At 56.2% G+C, this 18,933-nt stretch overlaps 1 protein-coding gene across 1 annotated transcript; it reads right to left on the reverse strand.

Annotated features, from left to right (window-relative positions):
* Positions 1-996: 996 nt before the first annotated feature.
* On the reverse strand, positions 997-2,976 carry FIGNL2 (fidgetin like 2). The gene has a single exon (XM_047065068.1). The coding sequence runs from the start codon at positions 2,974-2,976 to the stop codon at positions 997-999; it is 1,980 nt and encodes a 659-aa protein (XP_046921024.1).
* Between the last annotated feature and the right edge of the window lie 15,957 nt (positions 2,977-18,933).

Here is an 18,933-nt window from a genome sequence, read left to right on the forward strand (position 1 = left end):
TCTGGGCCTTCCTCTCCCGTTACCCACAAGTTTCACTTTCTGAGTCTTCTGGGAGAATCTGTTCCTCGGGAGGGGTGGGGGGGCAGGGAACACACAGGAGAGCAGCCAAAGTCTAACATTCTTTCTGAGGTCAGTTTCTTCCTGAGTTGTCAAAATAAAACGAAAAACAGCAAATTCTACACATCTTACAAAAATAAGAGGCCTAAAATATTAAACAAGCTACATTTCTGGGACTTCCCCCTCAAAAACAAACAAACAAAAACCCTTCTTTGGGTGTTTTGTTTTGTTTTTTTTTTGTTTTGTTTTGTTTTGTTTGTTTTGCTTGCCTTCCCCCACCCCCCAAGGCCCAAGGATACAACTGGGTGAGGGATAATGGGGTGGGAGGGAACTCCCCACACCCTCCTCCTCAGCCCCGGACTTCCAGATCTCCTGCAAAGGGACACTGCATTCTTTGAATGAGAAGGACCAAGGGAAAACAGGCTGGAGAGCAAGGGATGGAGACAGAAGCACAGAGGGTGATAGATGGAGAGATAGGGGAGGGAGGAGCAAAAGAGAAACGGGGCCAGCATATGAGGGACAGGTCAGTAGTGACAAAGCCACGGAGAGAAAAAACTACGCGAATGCAGAGAAAGGGGAGGAGGGGGGGGGCGCATTCAGAGCGCGAGGAGACAAAAGGATTGTGGAGAGGGCGCAGGAGTTCCTTAGGCCCCGGGTGCCAGCCCATCCCGGGTCGGCCCGTCGGCTGGGCAGAGATGGCGAGCTTCCCGTCCACAATAAATAGGAAAAACCTGAGTACACAGCGCATATGGCATCTATCTGCCTAGCAGAAGCATTTTCCTTCCTACGAAAAAAAATCCACCGGCAGCCCCGCCCCTCCCCCAGCCCACATTCATCACTCCGGCACCCTCCCAGCCCGGTTTGGTTAAAGACATCCCCCTCCCGGACGGAAGGGCTGGGAGGAAGGGGCGGCTGCTCCCGCGACCTCCCGGCGCGCCGTCAGTGTCCGGAGCCGTACATTTTGTCCCATTCCACGTACGAGTCCAGGTCCTTGGGGGAGGCCCTAGGGCCCACCTTGGCGAGCGCTGCCTCCAAGTCCTTGTAGGAGAGGGGCCGCTGCAGCCCCGGGAGGCCCGCCCCGGCCGCCGCCTGCTGGCACAGCTGCCCCAGCTCGCCCCCGGAGAAGCCCTGGGTGCCCTGCACCAGGGCCGCGAGCTCCCGCTCGTTCAGCGCGCAGCCCTGCTGGGCCAGCGCCCGCTGCAGGATCTGCCCGCGGGCAGGACCGTCGGGCAGCGCCACGTAGAATCGGAGAGCGAAGCGCCTGCGGGTGGCCTCGTCCAGAGCCGCGGGCCGCGAGGTGGTGCCCACGACCAGCACGCCGTCCGCCCCCGCGCCGCAGCCGCCGTCCAGGCAGGCCAGGAGCGGCGCCTGCAGCGCGCCCGCGGTGGCGGCGCCGTCGTCCCGAGCCGAGAGCAGCGCGTCCAGCTCGCTGATGAGGAGCACGGCGGGCGGGCGGCAGCGCGCAGCCGCGAAGGCGGCCTGGAGGAGGTGCGCGCCCTCGGCGGCGCCGGGCGCGGCCAGCGTCGCTCCGCGCAGGCGCAGCAGCGTGGCGCCTAGCTGCGTGGCCAGGCAGCGGCTCAACAGCGCTTTGCCCGCGCCCCGCGGTCCGAAGAGCAGCACGGTCCGCGGCGGGCGCGGGCTGCCAGGGTAGGCGGGCGGCCTGAGCAGCGGCCACACCAGCTCCTCCTCCAGCGCCGCCTTGAGCGCGCCTTGGCCTGCCACATCTGCCCACTGCACCGGGGGCCCGCAGTCCACCATCTTGCTCGTCACCAGCTCCAGGGCCCCCGGGTCCACGCCTTTGGGGGGCTCTCCCGACGGCACTCCGAAGACCCCGCGGGGAGCCGGCGCCGGAGCGCGCTCCGGGAACTTTTCAAAGGGCTCGAGTTGCGGGCCGTAGACGGGAGAGCCCAAGACCTTGAGGGGGACGCCGCCACCGTACTTGACAGACGCCTCCTCCGCGGCGCCCGGCGGCTTCGGCCGGAACCCGTTGCCCCGACAGTCGCCGTTGTCCGTTGCGGGATAGGAGGCGCCGTCGGCCGCCGGGGCCTTGGCCGGCTCGTAGACGTACTTGCGGTAGCGGCCCTCCGCGCCCTCGTCGGCCGCCTTGCGCTTCAGCGACACGCCGGCCTCGGCGCCGGGAGCGGCCGCCTGGAAGCTGTAGGAGGTGGGCGCCGGCCGGGGCGGAGCGGGCGCGGGCAGGGGCGTGGGCGCCGCCAGGCCGGAGGTCAGGTAGGGGGCCGGGGGCGGGGCCGGGGGCGGCGGGAGAGCCCCGTATCCGGGCTGAGCGGCGTAGCCCCCCGCGGGGTAGTTGTACAGAGGCCCCGACGGGCCGTAACCCGGCGGAGGCGGGGGCTGCAGTAGCGCGGCGGGGGGCGGCGGGGGCAGCGCGGCGCCCGTCTGCGCGCAGTAGCCGGGGGCCAGGTACCCCCCGCCGTAGCCCGCTGCGTACTCGGGCGCCGCCGACGGGCCCCCGCACGCATTGCCGGCGTAGAGGGGTTCAGCCAGGTTCCCGGCTAAAACCGGCGAGCCCCCGAGGCCCCCGGAGCCGCCCCCACTGGCCGACTTCGTTCCCGGGAGGCCCTCGTGGAGTGAGGCCAAGGGGTAGGGTGGCTCGGGCCCTGGCCAGGGCTCGGGGTCCCCCTTGGCGCCATTGAGGAAGGCGGCGTCGCCATAGCCGCCCAGCGCGGGGCGCTCGTAGGGCGAGTCCAGGACCCCTGAGTACTTCTCCGCGTAGCGCTTGAGGAGGTTGGAGGCCGTGAGGGCAGAGATGTCGTCGTGTGCCCAAGCATAGTGGCAGCGCTGGCGACCCCCAGGGGGCAGCTCCAACTTGTGGGCCGGCGACGGGGTAGTGGAGGAGACGTCCAGGTGCTGCTCTGGCCACTGGTTGAGGGGCTGGGCGTGTTCCGGTGTCCAGTGCATCTTCGACAGAGCTGTGGGCGAGAGGGAGAGAAGCGCCTAGAGAGGTTCCGCAGAGCCTCTGAGGACCCACCACCCGCCAGCCACAGGCCAGGCGGCTTGGATGGCAGCTTGGAACGGGCTGCTCTCCACCACCCACCGTTGCACCCTCCCGGGCCACCCTTCTCCAGGCACCAGCTACACAGTACTTGCCTTGCCCGGCACGTTCCAGGATTAAAGTTCTCTGAAAATACTTTCCTCAGAGAGATCTGGAAACGATATGTTTGACCCTAACTTCACCTTAAAGGCAATATGATGATGATTTTGTCCCAGCCATGGGAGCGCTGCCCTCTAGAACACCTGGTCCTTACTTCCAGCCCTAATGGAGTCAATGGTCAGTCGATGGGTGAGACACCCCACCCCTGGGAATAGTCAAATCCAGGTGGGGCTCAAGTAATGCATGTTACAGGCGCTAGGCATTACAGAAACACTAGGTTTGTATAAAGATGAGTGGCCCCCCGCCGTTGGGTACTCTGTGCACCTCAGCCCTCCCCGAGGTTCCAGGGCCCTCTTTGGGCCGGAAGTCAGAGATTCCAGCGTCTGTAGGCAGTGCCTCATGGTCCTTAGGAAACCCCAGTGGCTGACCCAGAAGCGTTCACTTCCTTTCCGCTTAGTTTCAGTCTCTGCTTCATGAAGTAAGAGCACCTGGGTTCCAGACCCATCCCTGCACACGCTCGCTGTGTGCCCAGGCAGGCACTGCCATCTGCCTCATTCCCAAAATGTGTTTCACCACAATGCAGAAGCGTTATTTAGAATAGACAAATCACATTCCAGAGAAGAGGGGGGACAGTTAGTACACGTCATGGAAAAGTGCGTCACAGATTTGTTTCTGAGCTTCCCAGCAACCAAAAACACGTTTCAAAACAAAGAGCACCAACCATACTCAAAAGAAGCAAAAATGTTGCTGGCATAGAAATCTTGGAACATTTTTTCATGGACCTCAGGAAGCAGACCTGCGAGATGTAATAAATAGTGTCCTCTTAGCCATGCCATAAACATGGCACAAATGTCCCCCACAAGTTTCTTACCCTAGTCCTGAGCACCAGTCAAGGCATGAGCCAAACACTGGTTGGTAAAGGATTCAGGGCCTGGGGAACAACTCTTCCCAGGCACATGTCTCCAATGGGCTGGCCTGATCTGAGGATTAAATTTCAAAGGTGAAATGGGCCCATGGCATGCCAGAGACCATTTTGATAATGATTATTTCTCAAACCTAAGCTTTTGATAAGACATGTTAAACTTACAGGTTCAATATTCTGTCTTCAAATTTTTATTGAGCGAATACTAAGTGTTGTGCCAGGCAAAGGGGCAGAATGAAAGGGTTAGACAAGTAGACCACATCCTTTATGAGGTGGGAAAACAGAGGTATATGCCAGGGGCTCTGGGGCTCAGGGAAATGTGCCACGCCTGGCTAACAAGACCTCAGCAGGGAGGTGGTGTCTTTACTGGACCTTGAAGGGTGAGGGACCAAGTTGGCCAGGCAGGCCAGAAGGTTCCAGCACAATGCGTTCAGAAAGCCAGGGCTCTGTTAGCTTACTCGCCCTATTCCCTTCCTCAAGACAGTCTACTGCCACCTTCCGGAAAGTTGTCATAATCTACAAATCTGTGTCCATGGGGTGAATCATGCCCCTTGAGAAAGGCTTGTGTTCAATGTGCAGCCTGCATAACTCTATAAACTGCAAGCCTGGAGGGGGTACCAAGGAAAGTTGGGTCACCAGAGCCTTGTAAGTGGGTGTATGGGGGGGGAGTGGTAGAAAAGGCTGCAGATCGTCGGGTGGCTCTGGGGTTCTCTTCAGTTGCCCTTTCTTGCAGCTGCTTGTTGGCAGCACGACCTCTGTTGATGTCACCACCTCCTACGGCTAGGACCTGCTGTTAGCAGGACACTGTTTGAAAGTGAAACTGTATTCTCGGGGCGCCTGGGTGGCTTGGTCGGTTAAGCGTCCGACTTCGGCTCAGGTCATGATCTCACGGTCCATGAGTTCGAGCCCCGCGTCGGGCTCTGTGCTGACAGCTCAGAGCCTGGAGCCTGTTTCAGATTCTGTGTCTCCCTCTCTCTCTGCCCCTCCCCTGTTCATGCTCTGTCTCTGTCTCAAAAATAAAATAAAAACGTTAAAAAAAAAAAAAAAGAAAACCTTATAAAAAAAAAACAAAACACGGGGCGCCTGGGTGGCGCAGTCGGTTAAGCGTCCGACTTCAGCCAGGTCACGATCTCGCGGTCCGCGAGTTCGAGCCCCATGTCAGGCTCTGGGCTGATGGCTCAGAGCCTGGAGCCTGTTTCCAATTCTGTGTCTCCCTCTCTCTCTGCCCCTCCCCCGTTCATGCTCTGTCTCTCTCTGTCCCAAAAATAAATAAACGTTGAAAAAAAAAAATTAAAAAAAAAAAAACAAAACTGTATTCTCATTCCCATTCTCATTCCCACCGCCCTAAGGGAGGCATGAGCCATAGGTACTAAAGCTAAAAAGGGAAGTAGACCTCTTTGAGGTGGAGAGGAGAGCCGGGCCACCAGTGGCAAGAGGTTCAGAGCAGAGACGGCAGAACTGACTATGAGGTCCCTGGAGGGCAGATAAGCATCTCTCCAGCCCCTGCTGAGAGGGGTCTCTGGAGAACAGAGGCATTACCTAGTGTCAGAGGGGGTAATGTCCTGGGACATCAGAAATCACAAGTGGTTCTGGTTTGCAGGGTTATACGATGATGGAAGCTCAAGGTTCTACCAATGCAAATACTATGTTGTGACATGGACCCCAAACCTGTTTGTTTTTCTATTCTCTGTTATCTGTGCTTTGTCTTCTTAATACGGAAAAGGAGACTTGACCTTGATCACACTTACCACCCCCCTCCCGCCCCAGCATGCTGGGGAAAAAGCAGGGCCCTTCTCAGAAGAACAGGGACACAGCAAGGAAAGCTCTGGATCTGGACTTACGAAAAACTTCCTTTGCCCCTTCCCAAACCCTCTGCTCCCCGCCTCTCCTGTCACAATGGTGTCCTCTCTGCCCCTCTCACTCAGCTCCTGCCCTGGCCTGCAGCAATCTCCACTCAAGGCCTTACCCTCAAGACCAGCATACTCAGGCCCTGGTCATCACCGAACCTCTCCATCTCAGCAATTGTGGACTCAGGGAACCCACCTCCAGCTCTCCAAACCTGTCCTCCCAGCCTCACACCTACTATCCTATTCTGGGCTTCGCCCCTTTTAGGCAGCTCCTAGTCCCTCTCTAGAGGGAACCTTTCCCTGGCAGCTCATGCCACCTACCTGGTCTCTCCCCTCCATCCCCTCAGATACTGGCCCTTCCATTCCAGGTAATTCTCTTCTCATTTTAGCCAAGGGCACAGCTCCCTCACCTCTGGCCTTCCGTTTCCACCTTTATCTACATCTACATCCACTTTGCGGACCAGTAGGGACCTTGTCACCATCAATGAACTACTCCACCCCTTGGCTCCCTCCCCACAGCAAGCTTAATTCTTTCCCACCTTCAAAAAGACCTCCTGGACCCCAAGTCCCCCACTAGCTACCAGCCCATCCCTCTGCCCCTTCTCTTTCACCATACGGCCTCTACTAGAGGTCCTTTAGACCACTCATTGGGGAGCAGAGGACCGAGTCAGCAGGTTCTGCTGAACTTAGTCACATAGACTGCATCTGGAGACTTCCTCTCACCTCTTCCAAGGGAAAGAACAAAGGTCTGGCCACAAACTGCCCAAGGAGTAAGCTCAATCAACCAACCCAAGGAAAATGAGAGGACAGAAATTTGCAGGGAAGGGAAGGAGGTGACATTGCCTGACCTGCACATAGGCTGAGGGTGCTGGTCTATGTGAGCCTGAGGATATACCCGCATGCACACACGTACCGCTGGGAACACCCACAGATGCACACAGCCACAGGCCCACGTGTATAGACACACAGTCTCAAGCTTTAGGGGGAGTATCAGTTGGGTGCCTCCTGACACACCCACGCCCACAACAGCCTTGACTTCTGCCCCTTCCTGACTCAGAAGGGTGGGGTGGGGGAGGATAGGGGGGAGACCATGCTGTCTCCTTGCCCCCCCCACCCCCAGGCCAGTTACAGCCCTCCTCTTCTCACAGTGACCCTGGGCCTGCCTGTGGCCCAGCCCACAAGCTCCTGCCATTCAGCCTCCTGCACCTGGAGTGGTCTCCTTCCAGGTTCATAGGCCACACTCCAATGCCGTGCATCAGCTGAGCTGGAAGTAAGGAAAGGCCCTGGGGACTTAGGGTAAGTGTGCGCTCTGACTCCGCGAGACCTGGGTTTGAATCCACGCTCAGACACTATGTGACCCTGAGCAGATTACCTGACCTCACTGAACCTCTCCATCTGTTAAAATGCATAACATATCCTTTGAAGAGTGGCCACAAGATTTAAAAAGGTAATGTATAGGGGCGCCTGGGTGGCTCAGTCAGTTTGGTGTCCAGCTCTTGGTTTTGGCTCAGGTCAGGATCTTATGGTTCACGGGTCAAGGCCTGAATCGGGCTTCACGCTCACAGTGCAGAGCCTGCTTGGGATTCTGTCTCTCTCTCTCTCTCTCTGCCCCTCCCCAGCTCATGTGCTCGCTCGCTCTCTCTCGCTCTCTCAAAATAAATGAACATTTTTTTAAAAAAGTAATGTATCGGGGCGCCTGGGTGGCTCAGTTGGTTGAGCATCCGACTTCGGCTCAGGTCATGATCTCACGCTCCGTGAGTTCGAGCCCCGCTTAGGGCTCTGCTGACAGCTCAGAGCCTGGAGCCCGCTTCAGATTCTGTGTCTCCCCCCCTCTCTGCCCCTCCCCTGCTCATGCTCTGTCTCTCTCTGTCTCAAAAATAAAAAAGTAAAAATTTTAAAAATGAATAATAAATAAATAAGTAAAGTATATAAAATGTATATGTCCCATGTAGGATACAAAATTGTGTGATAAATGGTACGGTTAAGAACCCAAGCAGTGGCCTAACCTTGCTGAGTGACTCTGAATAACTCCCCTGGGGGTTGGAGGAACTTGGAAAATGTTCTGTGAGGGAAATTCCTTCCAGCTTTGATATGACAGATTAGTCCTCGTGCCATCATCAGCACCAGAGCACTCCAGCACTAGGCTCAGAGAGCCAGCCCCTTTCCTGTGGCTTCCGTGCATTGTCTTATGTAGCCCCCACAATGGCCCTATGAGACTACTACTATTGTCATTGTCCCCACTTTACAGATGAGGAGACTGAGGTGCAGGGAGATTAATACATCCCAAGGTCACACAGCTGTTACATAGCGGAGCGGGATTCAGACCCCAGCAGTCTGACCACAGAGCCCAGGCCCTTACTCTTGGCTGCACTGCCTCCCTGGTCTAGCCCTTGGTTCTCCCAGCCAGAGAAGAACCTGACCCTGTGATGGCCTTTATCATGCTCATCTTGTTCCTGTGGAAGCACGTTTCTGTGTTTGCCTGGGAATGTGGCTGTGCCTCACGTGCTTTGCATTTATCCTTCAAATCCAGCTGGAAGCACCTGCCTGCTGGGGGGTCCCAAGTCTCTTGTGCTCCCCAAGCAGGAGAGGATTCATGTCCTCACCGCAAAACAGCCCGGGAGGTGTGGTCCTAGGGGTCACACCCCTAGGCTGGGCGGACAGGTCTTTCTTTGGGTCTGTGACCTCCCCTGGGACTGGCTAGGACCCTAGTGAAAAAGAACTCCCTGTGGCTGCACTGTTTGGGAAGTAAGGTCACGAAGCTCTATCTCTGCAGACCCCTGAAGACGCCGGGGCCCTCTTCCACGCAGGAGGGTGGAACACCATTGGACTCCACCCAGAGAGTGCGGCCTTCAAACTCACAGGTGACTGATAGCAATGGCAAGAATTACTGGATGGAAGGGTAAGTGAAGAATCCCTTAAACTCCTCCCCCTTGGTTTTAGGAAGTCTTCCAGGATGGATGAGAGACTGGGCCTTCACAAATGGCCAAACCAGTGCACCAGTCTCAGTCCCTATGGGCCGTCGCCCAGGACACTGGTGCATTAGGCCTGACACAGTCTGCGATAGTGAGTGTGATTTATAATAAGAAACATATATTTGGTCTGTGTCCACTGTTCTGGCTCACAGTTTCAAAACCCCTTGCGATGTCCTAAGTGTAAGAGCGATGGTAGCACCTTTCCTTATGGAATGGTCTTGTCCTCAGTCGCTGGAATTGCTTCAGAGCCATGAAGGCAAAGTGGGTGGGGTATTCAAAGCCCCAAGGTAACCTAAGGATGGAGGCCGGTTGCCCGAAGAACAAGCCTTGGTTAGGGGGTTATAACTTTGGATCACGCCCCACATCTCCCCACCCAAGGGCGAGGGGCTAGAGGTGGAGCTCAGTCCCCAACAGCCAACGATTTATTCAATCGTGGCTATGTGAGGAAGCCTCCACAAGACCCCAAAAGGATGGGGTTTGGATCCCTTCAGGGCGGTGAACACATGGACGTGCTGGAAGGGCCTGGAAGCCCCACGCCCCTTCCCACACCTTGCCGCTTGCCTCTCTTCCATCCGGCCGTTCCTGAGTCACACCCTGTGATAATAAACCGGTGGCCTAGTGAGTAAACTGGTTTCTTGCGTTCTTTCAGCCCCTCTGGCAAATTAATCGGACCCAAGGAGGGAGGGGGCCATGGGATTTAGAGCCACAGGTCAGAAGCACAGGTGACAGTCTGGACTGTCGACTGGCATCTGAAGTGGGGCAGTCTCGTGGGACTGAGCCCTGACCCGATAGGATCTGATGCTATCTCCAGGTAGATGTTGAGTGCAGTTTGTAGGACGTCCAGCTGGTGTGACGGAACTGGTTGCCATGTGGAAACCCCCCCTACGTGGGTGTCGGAAGTGGAGCATGTGGCAACGTAGGGTGCGAATAAAGGAGAGATATGCAGGGAGGGCGTGTTTTCCCTCACACAGGCCTGTAGACCCTCCTCTTCCACCCCTACCCTGGCATCCCAGGCCCGCGGACACCCTCCACGGTTGCTGTGACCGAGGGCAAGACATCTAGCCTCTTTAAGCCTCCTTTTCTTCAGGCGTCAAAGGACAGTTGATTGAGGCAGCGGACAGCAAACTTTTCTCCCACTAGGAACCCTTCCAAGCCAATTTTATACAAGATGCCATGGGAGGGGACCCCAACCACGCAGTGCCAGCAGCCCCCTCCGACTCCCTGAGGAGGCTCCTGACACCCCTCTGGATCTTACAGAAATTCTCTGATTCCAAATGCCATTACCCATGGACAGGGCTGGGGGCAGGACAGGGGAGGAGGGGCAGCTGTGTGGCTGCTCCAGACCTGAGTGGAGCAGGCACAAGGCCGTCCTCCTGGGCAAGCTCCTCGGGCTCCATTATCTCAGCCTGGGACAAAGAGGCTGGAGTGGAGAATCCCATTGTTGGGCCGCCTATGGAAATCTCATTAATCTATTCACCACGGCTCCCACAGGCCTTTTGTCCCAGGCTTTTTGTCTCCTGCTCACAACTGGTGCCCCGGGGGTCTCTGTCCGCCTGGCAGAACTCGAACTGGGCTGTCCCCTCCCTCCCCCCAACTACTGGGCCCTGCCCCTGCCCGTTCGTTCATGCCAACCCGTTACTGCAACAGGAGAGGAGAGGGAGGGGCGACGAGGGGAGCCGAGGACTGGTCACCTGCCACAGCCTTGCACCCGCCACACAGGAACCTCTGCCAGAGAGCAGCCCCTAGCAGCCGGACCGCCAGAACCCTGCCTGGGGAGCCCCCCTGGGTCCCGGCACAGGGCCTAGCATGGGCAGGGCTCAATATGTGTTTAGGGGATGAGCCAAAGGAGGCCAGAGAGGTGGCTGCCAGACTTCATGTCGCTAGGGCTGCAGCCTGTTGTCCACAGATCTGCAGTCTCACGGAGCCAGCAGACACTCTCATGACACCAGAGGGCCAAACTGGCTGTTAGAGATGCAAAACTGGGGCAAACTGTGACCCACCCTCAGGGACTCTATCCTCTAACAGGAGAGAGAAGGTAAAAGCGGCCATGGCCAAAAGAAAGAAAGGGAGGGAGGGAAGAAGGGAGGAAGAGAGAAAAGAAAAGAATGAATTCTGGTGGTTCATAGACAGTTCAGGCTATCTTTGGTGGGCCGGGGGATCATGGCAGCACTTAAATGTTTTATTTGTTTTTGACAGAGCACGAGCAGTGGAGGGGCAGAGAGGGGGACAGAGGATCCAAAGCCAGCTCTGCACTGACAGCAACGAGCCCAATGCAGGGCTCAAACCCACGAACCGTGAGGTCGTGACCTGAGCCCAAGTTGGATGCTCAGCCAACTGAGCCACGCAGGCACCCCTCAGGGCAGCACTTAAAATGTGTGTGTGAGGATGGAAGGCTTGGGGTCTGTGCATGGACTTGAGGCCAGTGAGAAGAGGAAACGCTGACAACATGGGTTCAGCCATCACTGCCCACAAGGCCCCACCTAAGTAGATAGTATTTATAGATGACACTGAGTCCCGGGGAGGTGATGTAGCCTGCCAAGGTCCAAAGGGGCCTCCTCCCTCTGGTTGGTGTTTTCCCACCTCTACAGACTGTGGTCAGGCAAGGATGTAAATTGGAGATCAAGGATCGGCTCTTGAGATCTGAACTCTCCCTCTCTGTCCCCAAGCTCAATCTTGCGCTGGAGAATGGTAAAGAACTTGTAGCTGGTCAGGGCAAGGGGAGGTCCATGGAAAGATGAGGACTGGAGCACTTGCCATGAGCTCGAGGAGTGGGAATGGTCTGGACAGGTATGTTACTGTCAGGATGATTCCCTTTGTGGCTCAGGGCAAGTTCCTGTCCTCCCCGTTTACTGTTGGTGAACATCACAGGCCTCTCTGAAGCCAGATTTTCTCTCCACGCACAGGACGTAAAGAAATCTAGAAAAAATCAGCACTGCTCATTCAGGCCTCCAGACTGTTGCCCACACAGTTGCACCTGTCAGAAATGCCCTCCCTCTGCCAACCAACCCTCTCCCATCCTCAGGGCCATGGCGGGGCCTCCACTTCCATACATCTTTCCTGGCCACTCCAGTCCTAAGGACGCTTTGCCTTCTTGGGTAAGCTGGACAAAGCCCCTCTTGAAGCCCTGCTTGAAGCCCCTCTGGGCAGCAAGAACAGAGGACGGTCCTGCTCCTGTGCACTGATTCCATCCCCTGTCAATGCTCTAGGCCACTGTCCCCTTAATCCTTTCCCCACTAGAGGATCCTCTCATCAGCCTACAAACATACTGTTATTTCTCCCATTTTAAGGCGGGGGAGGGGAAGAAAGCTCAAAATAATCTCTTGACCCCCCCCCCCCCAGCTACATCTCATTGCTCTCTGCTTCCTTTTTTACCAAAACAGTTTAAGAGTTGTCCGCACAACTATTTCTGGTTCCTCCCCTTGGGTTCTCTCTTGAATGCCCTCCCTCCAGGCTTTCACACCCAGCACTGCAGCCACCTGCGTGCAGGCCACGTTGTTAAATTGGTGATCAGTCCAGGGGTGCCTGGGTGGCTCAGCCGGTTAACGTCCGACTTCGGCTCAGGTCATGATCTCACAGTTGGTGAGTTCGAGCCCTGTGTCAGGCTCCGTGCTGACGGCTCAGAGCCTGAAACTTGCTTCGGATTCTGTGTCCCCCATCTCTCTCTGCCCCTCCCCCACTCATTCTCTCTCTCTCTCTCTCTCTCTCTCTCTGTCTCAAAAATAAACTTTAAGAAAAGAATTTAAAAATAAATAAATTGGTGATCAGTCCTCACCTCAGCAACAGGAGCCTCAGCAGATCATCCCTCCTTCCGGAAAATTCTTTACTGGGCTGCCCAGCCCCTCTCCTCTTCAGCCTATTTCATTGCCCTCCTTTCTGTCCTCCAAGCCTTCTTTACACATTAACTCCTTGGAGACCCCATTCAGTCCCGTGGCCTTGACCAGTGTCGGTACATTGAGGATTCCTAAACATGATGGTTCTGCCTAGATTTCTCCCCTGCACTCCCCACTGGCACATTCAACCTTCTTCCTGACACTTAACTGGCATAATAACATGTCTAGAGATCAGACCTCTCACTTCCTCACTGCTCCCTAGCTCCCCAGCCCCGCCCTGGTCGATCTACCCTTCCCTGTCTTCCCTGTCTCAGGAAATGGCAGCTTCATCCTTACCAGTTGCTCAGGCCAGAAAACCTGGGACCATCTGTAACTTCTCTCCCTCACACCTCAGACCAGCCAATCAGATTGGCCCTTGCTTCAAAATCTATCCAGAATGCAACCATCTCTCACCCAGATGCCTGCAGCAGCCTCCTATCCCACCTCCTATTTCTAGCCTTGTCTCTCCGTTCTCTGCATTCTCAGAATAAAAGCCCATGTCCCTGGGCCCTGGCTGGCACAGTCTGTAGAGCATGCGACTCTTGATCTTGGGGTTGATCTCAGGGTTGTGAGTTTGAGCCCCCACATTGGGGGTAGAATTTACCCCCCACCCCCAAAAATAAGCCAGCGTCTTCACAGGGCCCCACCACGTCCCCTTAGCTCTCCCTCTCCTGCCATTCTCCCCTGGCTCCTCCACTCCGGCCACACTGGCCTCCCCACACAGGCCTGCTCCCACCTGTACTCGCTCATACCCTCAGGTCTCTGTACGGTTGTCACTTCATCACACACTGGCCGCCTCAACCTGTTGTTCCTTGTAGCACTCACCATAATCCGCCCTACTGGTTACTCTGCTGAACCCACTAGAAAGTTCCTTGAGATCAGGGAAACAATGCTTTAAAAGTTCCTGTGTTGCTATTTGTTTCCTTCTCTTCCATCCTCTGCCCCCAAGCACCTAGAACAGCGCTGGGCACACATTAAGTTTTTTTTTGTGTTTTTTTTTAATGTTTGTTTGTTTTGGAGAGAAAGTGAGAGACAGAGCATGAGCCAGAAGGGCCAGAGAGAGAGGGAGACACAGAATCTGAAGCAGGCTCCAGGCTCTGAGCTGTCAGCACAGAACCCACGAACCACTAGATCATGTACGACCTGAGCCGAATTCAGACACTCAACCGACTGAGCCACCCAGGCACCCTACACAACAAGTTTTTAATAGACTATACAATGTATGGATGGATGTTTGAGCCAATAGATGAGCAAAGAGGCCGGAAATCGCCTCTGTGTCCAAAGAAAGACTGAAAGGTAACTCCGTCTGAGCCACATGAAATGGTGAGGGTGGCAGGAGGCAAAGCAAGGGGAGACTCCTTCAGGAGTGGATAGGGAAAGGGTGTCCAGAGCGATCTGGCTGGAGTTGAAGGGCACCCAGCTGAGCCCCCCAGGACCCCACCTAGCCTTTTTAAGAAAAATCTTCCCCTTCTCTCTTCCCGAAGTTAGGCCTCTGGGAGAGGACAAAAGGGGCACTGGAATTCCCATCAAAGGCCACTGGACACATGGTAAAGAGATCAGGACCCTTGGGATCCTGCTTCCTCGAGGTAGTGAGGCCTCCCCGCCAGTCTGGCTCCTCTCTGGGGTGGGAGGTGTGTAGGGGGGTGTGCTGTGGCCCTGGACTCCTCATATGTCAAATGCCAAACAGCAGGAGGTCAGCCTGAGCAGGGCTGGCCAAGCAGCCCCCATCTGGGCTGTGTGTGTGCGCACACACGCGCTGGGGGGAGGGGAGAGTGTAGAAATCCCTGCCTGTGTCCGCGGTCAGGGCCACAGACAAGCTGCGACCATCTGTTGTCTTCTTGAGAGGCCAGTCCAGGGGCCTAGCGTCCTTGAGGATAAACCATCGCTTTCTCCCGGCCTTCTAATGTTTGCAAAGAACTTTCACAGTTACCAGTTGCTTTCACCCTCACATCTTGCCTGCCAGCTAAGCGTAGTCTCCCCATTTTACAGAAGGTGAAATGCAGGCTCAGAGAAAAGGAGTGATTCTCTCAAGGTCATAATAGCTAGTAAGAGAGGAAGCTGGGACTCTCAGCCCATTCTGCCAGCCCCTCCCTATCCCAGCCTTGACCAAGGTGCCTGGGCACCACTCAGGCATAGCCCTTCCATCCATCCGTGTCACTGTTCAGCTCCAGCTCCAGCTTGCCCCGTAGCCCCCTCTTCCAGAAAACCTTTAGGACCGACACCACCAAGGAAGTTCTGAAGATGCCTCTAAGTATAGAGCTCTGTACAGCCACTCCTTTCCCACCCTGGGCTATTGATCTGTTGGTTTGACCCCCTCATGTCCGAGGACCTCTTAAGGGTAGTGCAGCCATACACAGGAACAGATGATTCCCTAACCTCTTGGGGTCCACCCTGGGTCTGGGGAGAGAGCATCTCATGCTGGGAGGAGCCCTACCCAAGGTCGCACAGCCAGGAAGGGATTTGCACCCAAGAGCTTGGCTTCACCACTGATCAGAGCCCTGAGTCCTGTGCTGTCCAAATCACAGCCACTAGCCACAGGTGGCTATTCAAATTCAAATGTGTTACAATGTATGAATTACTTTTAAATGTAAGTCATTTATTATCATTTATTAATTACCAAAATAAAAAATGTATTATGAAAATGAAGTTTAAATTTCGGTTTCTCAACGGCTCTTGCCACACCCCAAGCGCTCCACAGTCATGTGTGGTAGTGGCTGCCATTTCGGACAGTGCAGACACAGCACATTCCCGTCACTGCAGAAAGTTCTATTGGACAGCGATGCTCTAATCCCAGCCAGGGCTCCATTCTGCAGCCAGGGTCCTTCCCACTACAACCGGAGGCTCCAAAGCTTTCTCTTGAACTTGAATGGAGCCTCCCTTCCTAGGGTCTCCAGGTAGACTTTGCTGGGACTCAACTCCTTTCCTTAGGATTTCTGGGAAGTTTTCTGGCTAGGCAGGGCTCCAGGGGCCAGGAAGGGAGGGCTGACTAGCTGGACCAGCCCCTCCCCACCAGCCTACCCTGTCCTCAAGCTCAGGGCAGGAGAGGAGGGGCAGGCTGAAGAAGAGAGGACGGTAGGACAGGACAGTTTGTCATCTGGCCCTTCGGGCTGCGCTTCCTTCCCTCCACACCCCCTCAGCTGCTCAACACCCCTCCCCTTTGCCTACCATCCTCATCCTCATCAAATCCCAAGGACAGATGGGGGCCGGCTGCAGGAAACGTGACCACAGTGAAAGCACTCTCAAATGGCAACAGAGTCTGGGGGTCACAGTTGTGTCCCCCGAGGCCTGGCCTGTCCCTCATGTCCGGCCTCTGTGGGCTGGGACTGGGCTAAAGCGAATTTCAGGGAAGGGGGAGGGTACTCAGGAATCTTAGAGGGAGGTTTAGGAGTCTGTAGGTGCTGGATTATTCCAGCAGACACAGCCCCAGTTAAAAATGCAGTCACTCATGTGGTCACTCATCCATCCAGCCATTCAACACACCCTAAGTCCCCACCACGTCAAGATGTAATAAGAGGATGGAAAGATGGACAGGTGGGCTCCCCAACCAGCTTGACCAGGTAGCTTGTTCTGGACTTAATCCTCTGTTCAGGCTAGATGAAGATCCTTTGTCTCTGCCCAGTGGTCTGAGCAGGATGGACACCCCCCAACCCCCTCCCTTCAAACAGGCGCACATGCACGCGCATGCACACACACACACACACACACACACACTCCCAGCTGCTGCCATGAACCCCCCCTCCCATGGTCTCTCTGGCCAATCACAGCACTGAAGGGTAAGTCCCATTGCCCAGCAGCCCCCAGGGAGTGTATTAGCACATTTGAACCGCTCAACCTGCAATGACAAAGCCTGGGGCCTTGGGAGGAGACACAGCAGGAGGGGTGGGGGCCTGTGGGGAGCTTTCCTCCCTCCTCTCCCAGGGGAAAGCTCAGGAGTAGATTAAGCATTCTGGGGCACAGAGGAATTTGGGGGCCCCAGCTCCAGCAGTGAATAAGCGATCCATAAAATCCCAATTTACACACTCACTGATCAAACGGCCCATCTACTACCCTAGGAGGTTGGGGGTGGCTGCTGGGCTTCCCCCACTCTTGCAGAAGGTCCTGGGGAGCCTGGACCCGGGACACAGGTTCCCAGCGTTTTATCTGCAGACTCCGTCCCACCCCCAAGCTCCTAGAGGGGCATCCGTCCTAGGGCCTGGACCAGCCTGGACCCGCTGTGATCCGGCGGCCTCTGGGGGAGGAGGCTTGCCTGGCGGCCATCTTTGCCCTCCGCGAATAACAACGGCCATTTCTCTCCGGGGCTGCCCCGGGGCTGCCAGGGCTGACATCAGTTTCATCAGAGCTGCTAATCACTTTTCCAGCTCTGAAACTCTCCTCCCCGCCCCTTTCTTTCCAACAGCCCCTCCATGTTTCCTCTTGGCCCTACTTCTGGTGCCGTCGCTGCTGGGGCATGCTCTGATTCCTTCCTTCCACCGCCACACCTCTCCCCTCCCCCTGGCTAGGAACACCGCTGGCGGCGGGGTGGGTACCGGTTCTCTATCCCTAACCCACCTCCCTGGACACACCAGGTAGGGAGAACTAGCCTAGTTGTTACCCTTGCCCCTTCCTCCAAAATAAACACAATTTGTCTTCACCCGCCTAAATTGTGTTTGCTTCACTTAGCTAAGGCCGCCTGGGATTTCAGCAACAGAAGACCATTCTCATTCACAAACATCCTCTTTGATTTATTTTTTTAAGTTTATTCACTTATTTTTTAGAGAGAGAGTGAGCAGGGGAGAAGCAGAGAGAGAGGGAGAGAGAGAGAGGGAAAGAGAGAGAATCCCAAGCACGCTCCACCCTGTCACCGCGGAGCCGGATGTGGGGCTCGATCTCATGATCTCATGAACCGGGAGGTCATGACCTGAGCCGAAATCAAGAGTCGGGCGCTTAACCGATTGAGCCACCCAGGCGCCCCACAAACATCCTCTTTTAAACCACGCGCACCCCTGGGAGCTTGCTGGCCATCAGCCACTCAACCCTCGCGAAGGTTAGCAAGGCTGATTGGCTCTGCCTACCGCCTGCTTGAGATGAGCTGCACTGAGCAAGTACACATTTTCAGCACATTTGACAGTAAGTCTTTAGGGCAGGGAATTGCTTTAAAGGCAGCAGCCCACTCTGCCACGCCCCCTTCTCACCGCCTGCGTACATTGGGTGTGGACTGGACTTCAACTTCTGAGCCCAGGGGATGGGACAGGAAGGGAGGGAGGGGTCACCCTATGGAGTGCTTTCCAGAGGGCTCAGGAGGTCAGGCTGTCTCCCAGGGGCCCCTGCATGCTGGGCTGGGGCTAGATCTTCACGATGTCCGTCAGCCCTGGCAACAGGCTGCTAGACAAGGAGTGTGGTGCAAGTCAGTTCTACAGTAGGACTCACTCCTTCCCTTCCCTTAACCCCTCCCCGCCCTGCTTTCCTCACCTTCATGGGCTGCCTCCATGGACCCTCGAATGCAGCCTGGACCCATTAGCAGCTGGAGTCAGGCAGGTGTCTGAAAGGCTGACCCAAGGCGGGGTCTCTGCGCCCACCCTGTCAGGCCTGGGGTGTCCATCTGGGGGTCCAGGTCCCACCTCCCTCCCGTGGTTCAGATGGTGCAGGAGTCAAGTGTCAATCTCTGTTTCCTCTGGTGTGAAATAGGGGTGGGACGGGGGGGGGGGGGGCACCCAGCATCTCCCTGACGGGCTGCCCTGAGGGCAAGGAAGGAAGAGTGGTACTTTTAAGACTCTCCAGAATGGGACCAGGGCTTGGGGCAGGACCTAGGGCAGGCTCTGACTTGGCCAGGTGCTTCAGGCTGGGTAGAGTAGGGGAGGGGGCAGATGCTCTCTGAGGCCAAAACAACCCAACAGACGTGAGGGACCCCAAGGAGAGAAGTTGTGCCCTGAGTGGAGAGCACCGACCGGCAGGGTGAAGTCCCTGTCCTGCCCCTGACTGGCCTTCGGGTGGGTCTGAAGAAACTGTGGGGGACCTGAGCTCGACGTCACTGAAGCCACAGCTTCCTAAGACATCCTAGCCTGGCTCCTGGCCCCTCTGACCTGTGTTCTGGGCCAGCTCTCACCAGCTCCTCTCCTGCTGATAGAGGCAGGAGCCCCAGGGCCCTGCCACACCTCCCACCCCCACCCCCACCCCA

This window comes from Lynx rufus, unplaced genomic scaffold (assembly GCF_022079265.1).
Source record: "Lynx rufus isolate CCGP_SWC_20201006 ecotype Redwood Valley unplaced genomic scaffold, mLynRuf1.p SCAF_7, whole genome shotgun sequence".
Lineage (NCBI taxonomy): Eukaryota > Metazoa > Chordata > Mammalia > Carnivora > Felidae > Lynx > Lynx rufus.

Coding starts and splice junctions, on each gene's coding strand:
- FIGNL2 (XM_047065068.1), bottom strand. CDS start 2,976: ATGCACTGGACACCGGAACACGCCCAGCCCCTCAACCAGTGGCCAGAG.